Consider the following 6,421-nt stretch of genomic DNA (forward strand, 5'->3'; position numbering starts at 1 on the left):
AGGTTCAAGAAGTGGTCACGTCGGACTTGCCAATGGGGCATATGTCTTAGAATCACCATGTAAGAAGGCAGAAACACTTGGAACAGTAAACGTCACTCCTTATAGGATTATAGGTATAGGTGTATTCTAATGTGTAGATCTCACACTATTCCTTATACACTCTGGTTTGTCTCTCCATTGGAACCTTGGCCGCAATTTTGGTATTATTAATCTTTATAATTTGACAATATAGTCACCATAAAATTTTCTATTCCATCAGCATTTAACATCATCGTGCACTTATTCCAAACAAAATGAACCCCACCCTTAAAATCTTAAAATCCCCACACAATTCCTCTAACACCTCAGTCCCCCATCTGACCTTCACGTAAGGATTCTCCCGCCACGGTGGGCTGTTCGCCGTCGCCGTGTCCCCATCGGACTCGTAATAAAACAGGTTGAAGGTCTCTTTGCAGGAGCCGGGGATGTTGGGAATGCTAGCGCAATCTCGCACCGAGAACTTGAGCTCCACATAGACGCGGAGCACACCTCGGCGTGGGATGAAGTCCGTCCGAAGCCAGTTGTTCTGGTTGGGCTCCAGGACATTACACACCTGGTACGTTCGGATGGGGTTCATGGAGTCGTCGTAGCCGCTGACCTCCTCCCACTGAGAGGAAAGCGTGAGTGTTAGGAGAAAATAGGAAAGTATGATGGGCAAACCGTCAAGAGACGGAGCAGAATCAGGTAAATGCTATGTCTGAGAATATATTGCTCATTTAATTGGCAAGTGAGGACCAGATCCTCTGAGAATTTTTTTATGTTACATTCTCACTCTTATCACCCTTGCAAAAAAATTAAAAATAAATAAATCTACAGGTTGCACCCGAGCAACCTTTCGAGCTTCGGACCAGACACAACGCTCTCCGGAAACGCCCGAGTGAATTCTCGTTCAGCAATCTGGGTAAATGTAATCCGTTTTCCAAGGTGACATTTGGGTCAGGGAACTTCGCGCTACGCAATTAAGAAGCGGCTCGGCGAGGGGGAAAGCATGTGTTTATCTCGGGGCGCGCGGGAGCGCATTACTTATAATGATGTATGGGTTTCGACATGCCAGACAACGAGCGCCAGCCAGCAGAAAGGACCGGACCGCTTAAGATTGTTGCCGTGGCAACCCATCGTTTCCATTGACTGACTCTGCATGCAGAGTCCAAAGACAGATCGTACTACGGGAGCTGGATGGAAAGGGGGTAGAGGGGGGGTTTGGAGAGGTCTGTCAAGCTTAAGGTCAGAATATGTGGTGCTTAATTCCCTTACCGGTCATACGGCACTGTATTTCAGATGTAGGAGAAAAAATATTTATACACACACACATATATATATTTATTTATTTATTTATTTATTCCATAAATGGAAGCTGCCTTAGGGAGAAATCTTTTCATCCGTGGAGCCTGTTTTCCTTTGTCCTTTCTCTACAAACATGAGTGTGTAGGTAGGCAACTACAGACAGACAGTATGTTTGTACTCACCCCGCTTTCTGGATACGTGGTCCATGCTAGCTCGGTTGTGGCCCACTTGCTGTCCATAAGTGTCTCTGTAAGCCAAAGATAATCAGTAAACAAATACATCCAAACATAATGAAACGCCGCACGCATCCAGGCCCTGTCCCCCTTCCAAACTCGAGCTCATCACGGATTAGTATTCTCTCTCTGCATTATCTGCTGCATGCTTAATCACGTTTTTTTTGTGCCAGCATATAGATAGCGCGGCCTTCGTTTATCTATCCTCAGCAGCGAAAAGCCTGTGGCTCGGATGGAATAAGGCCCTGTTGCTTTGCTCGTATATAGGCATGCAGTAACCTCCGGGGCATTTTCTGTCCTCTAAATATACTCCAATCAGTGGAGCAAAACTAGCCGGTTGCGCGGCTAGCACACATGCTAATGTTTTATTCACTTTGTTGAGGCGCCGCTCGATGAGGCTGAGCGCTCGCTTCAAATTAGCGCCGCTCTCACATCTGCGAGCTCCTGCATGAAATATTCAGAGCAGAACGTCAACTTAGCCGATTAGGTCTCCGGAAAATACAGTTCAGGCGGTGTAGAAACACACACACACACTCACACACACACACACACACACACACACTCGCGCGTGGACGTGCAAACACAGCACAGACACAAGCATTCTCACACTGTTTATGCATATTGCAGAGCCCCTTTTCATCGGTGTATAAATTACAGAGCGGAACAGGGTGAATTTAAGAGCAACACGCTATGTGAAATATTCATCTCATTATAATTAGAGGGAAAATCGCTTTGAAGCTTTGATCAATTCCTTATGACCATGCCGGCACTTTTCTCGAGGCGCTTTGAAATCGTGCCTTCGCTCGAGCGCTCGAGCAAAGAACGTCACTGTCACTGGCTTTCTGGGTGATGGGTCTCGTGTACACTCCTGAGAATTGCTCTGGAGATTTTCTCAGAGTCTGGTATCTGGAAGTTGGGAAACGAGCGATACTGGGGATTTACTGACCGCCGTGGCATTTTAGAAACGTGTGCGATATTGACCGGCACGACACGTGTCTTGTACGTGAATGCGTCGGTCGTCTCGAAGAGCTGAAGACCCGACTGCTCGGGTCGGCGCTAGTGACGGATCGGTGTTGGAGCGCTCGTATCGGTGAGGAATCGAAAAATAAGAAAAACACTCGACATCCGTAAACTTTAGCAAATATACAGTGGTGTTATTTTAGCAACGCACGTGGGAACACAAGCAATTGCAGTAACGTTGTAATAGCATTATTATATATTAGTTAGACGTGTGCTAGGGCTAGAGGTTATATGTTCTACAGAGCCGATACCAGTTGAAATTACTCGACAATATCAGGATCCGGATTAGATTTGACATATTTTCAGATTCTTTCAATTCTCTGACGTGTTTTATGTCGTAACCAATGTAATACCCCACAAATTCCGAAAAATGAAAATTCTGTGTGAAAATGGAAACAGTCCCCGGTACTTAGAGATTTTTTGCCTGAAGCTAGCTTATAATCCAAACAAAAATGGAAACAAATACAACCCCTGAATTGAGTGGCAAGCTTTTGGATTTGGCAGACCTGGCAAAGTGACTGACAGGCAAATCGAGACACCTCCTTGTCCTGATTGGTTGGATGTTGGTGTTCTATGTCACTCTACGAAACGTACATAATTGTGGCTACAATTTATGGCCTATGGCTCGGGTTAAAGGTAGAGCGGGTTGTCCATTAATTGTAGGGTTGGCGGTTCGATTCCCGGCCCACGTGACTCCACATGCCGAAGCGTCCTTGGCCAAGACACTGAACCCCGAGTTGCTCCCGATGGCAAGCTAGCACCTTGCATGTCAGCTCTGCTACCATTGGTGTGTGAGTGACTGTGGATGTGAATGGGTGAATAGGAACCAGTGTAAAGTGCTTTGTAGAACTGCTAAGGGATAAGTGCACACCACTGTGTTTACATCCAAAATAAAACGCAAACGCTCCACTTCCAAACTGATATCGCAGCAAGCGTCCGGAGTTACCGGACACCAGAGTTTCAGGTCAATATTTCCCTGAATTAACGAAGAAATAACACGACGTAATGTTCTGAGGTGCCCGAGTTAATGTTCACCCTCGCCAGCGTCTCTTGTTTTTAATCAGACAAAAATAAGCCAGCTTGTCATACTGAAGACTTTCCTCTAGCGGAAAAACTACTGACTGTTACAAAGCGCCGACGCTTTTTGGAGACCCCTTCCAAATTTTATTTTTTAAATAACATAAATGTCTCCTTATACAGTAGCAAACATGCTTTCTTTAGCTTTAGGTTTATTTGGAGCGTCGACCGTACAAGTCATAGCTGTTTTAGAAAACCTTCTGACCGGTCGGATTTGAGAATTCGGCAGTGCTGTGGTTTAACGTTAGACCAGGAGTTGTACGATGAGGACTCGAGGTTGATATGATATCTGAACAGAACGTATCATTTCAGACGGCCTTGCCGACTCGGAAGCTTCTGACAGATGGGCCGAGTTGACTCAAGGGACCACGAGAAAACCGTTTCACACTTTCTCTCCTGTCACAGTGGAAACGGTGCCCACTTGACCTCCATGGGATGTATAACTAATGTGCTCTGTGAGAAAGCCGGCGTGACAGCCTGGCCTCTGAGTCTCACACACACACACACACACACACACACACACGCTCAGCATCGATTGAGCTCTGCCGTTGACACCGAAACTGATGAGGAATCGAGCCGAGCTGAGGTGAAGCGCGAGAGAAGGGAGTGGATTCCTCCCTCTGATCGAGATCACCGAGACGCAGCCGAGCTCTAGGACGGTGCTTACGAATCGCAAGCAGCACCTTCGAGATCATCCGAGACAAGAAGAAGTGCCACCGAAGCGCTGGGGTCTCAAACGACGAAAAAGTGTGTGCATGACTTTACATCCAATCTGACACGCCAACGTCAGCCCCCCGCCCACAAAAAAGGCAGCAGATCCACACCTTGCGCCAGCTTGCCTGCGCTCCCGGGGGTGTGTTATACACTATCGGACGTGCCGCTCCGTCGCTTGCTGACCCTCTCCTTTATCACTTTGACGGAGCTGATGGAGCAGACGGAGCTCCATCACGACGGCGTGACGTCCTGACCTGAAAAGGTGTGCCGTAGCGCTCCTGCCCCTTTGAAACCTCACAATCACAAGGCTTGACCTGTTAGTCATGCATGCAACATGTACATAACATCATCACACTCCCATTGCATCATTTTGCACATGGTTTGTGTGCTGTGAGTGTGTGTGAGAGAGAGATTGTGTGTGTGTGTGTGTGTGTGTGTGTGTGTGTTAGGTGTTTGGGTTTGGAACAAAGCCAAGGCATTGAACACCCCAAACATGTAATCACTGCATTGCAAGATGCAGGGATCCTATTGTGCCATACTGGAAGCCAATGGGACACCCATTTTTCCCAAGCGTACAGCTTTATTAGAACCAGTGGTGATGTTTTCAAGCATTTAAGCTACACCTTGGGTCGAAAAGGAACCGTATGGAAGTCATGTTTACTAGAATAAACACAGCTAACGTTGAGGTTAGTCTGCATGCTCTGCTTTAATAACGACATTCCGATACAAACTGGTTTCTGACAGGAACCGACTTTCTGAGGTATTTTTGTTTGTTTGGTTGGTTGGTTTATTCCCCTACTGTGTGAAGAATTACGACTGAGAATCATTCTGTTTTATTTATTTATTTTATTTTGGTGAACAAAGGCACTTACCTTCAACAGCAGACACCACAGGCAGCAAAAGGCTGCACAAAACCAGCAAATAATCCATCATGAAGCTTCCATGAAGAGCAGAGGGAGCGAAAAAAAACTCCAACCACAGGCACAACCACAATTTGACTACGAAGGCAGAAAGAAGAAGCTTTAACTGACTGACACGTCCATATCCGAGCTATATCCGAATTCCCTCCCGCTGTTTCGAGCCCAATAATCCGCAAAGCATCTCTTTTTTCCTCTCTCTGTCTCTCTCTCTCTCTCCCCGCGCGCACAGCTGTTACAGTGTAGCTCGTTACTGCTGCTACGTGTTCGCCATCCTCGCGATGAAAGAAGCTGTTGCTTCTCTGCGGACGTTCCAGAGGGCGGGGTTGAACCCGACCGCGAGCCACCAATGAGCCCAAAGCGCGGGAGACAAAAAAAATAAAGGGGGGGGGGGGCGTTAGCTCCTCCCACACGCCCACCTTTACCTGAGATTGAAATGGCGTCCTACAATACTGAATACAATGTTTGGTTGTTTCCCCCCCACCCACCCCCACTCTCTTTGAAATATTTAAAGTTTGGGCTTTTTTTGACCATGTACTTGTGTAGCTATCTTAAAGTTTTGCTAAAGTTCTGAACGTTGTACGAGAGCATGAGGTGTAGCTACACAAGGCGAGGAGGCACAAAACGTGAAAGTCCAACTGTCAAATAATAATGATAATAAATAAATAAATAAATAAATAAATAAATGTAGGCTATTATTAGCTTGGATTCATTTTAGGCTTTCAAGAATGTGCACAAGGGCTTTGAGACACTATTAAAGCATGATGCTAATCACTTCATTTTCTCACTAGAATTTTGAGTCATTTTGCCAGCAGTTAGCACAATAGCCAATAGCCTATACGAGTCTACAGTTTGGATTAAGGAAGGTATTTGTTTTACCTAATGGAGTGAGTTTCGAGACTAACCATTGACTAAAATGGCTCCAGTAATGTTTGTTTTTAATAATATGTGTTATATACATCATCTGGTAAACTTGGTGAATTCATCTGAGTACTAGATATGTCATACTTTTGCTTTCCTCAGGTGTGTCCCAGACCTCCCACCTTCAGCTAATATTGGCGTCTTGCAAACCCCTTAACCTCACCTTGTGGGCGTATCCCAGACCTTTCAGCCTTTCCCACTGTTTGCTCCCTGTAC

General features: G+C 46.1%; 1 protein-coding gene across 1 annotated transcript in view; it reads right to left on the minus strand.

Moving 5' to 3' along the window:
- The window catches only part of ephb3a (eph receptor B3a), a 31,156-nt gene extending 25,445 nt beyond the window's left edge, over window positions 1-5,711 (minus strand). The window contains exons 1-3 of the mRNA XM_053628400.1: window positions 5,240-5,711; window positions 1,506-1,570; window positions 362-646 (exon numbers count right to left, since the gene is read on the minus strand). Of these exons, the coding sequence (XP_053484375.1) occupies window positions 362-646; window positions 1,506-1,570; window positions 5,240-5,300 (411 nt within the window). The 5' untranslated portion in view covers window positions 5,301-5,711. The remainder of the gene's footprint in view (window positions 1-361; window positions 647-1,505; window positions 1,571-5,239) is intronic.
- Between the last annotated feature and the right edge of the window lie 710 nt (window positions 5,712-6,421).

The sequence above is a fragment of the Ictalurus furcatus genome, chromosome 7 (genome assembly GCF_023375685.1).
Source record: "Ictalurus furcatus strain D&B chromosome 7, Billie_1.0, whole genome shotgun sequence".
NCBI lineage: Eukaryota > Metazoa > Chordata > Actinopteri > Siluriformes > Ictaluridae > Ictalurus > Ictalurus furcatus.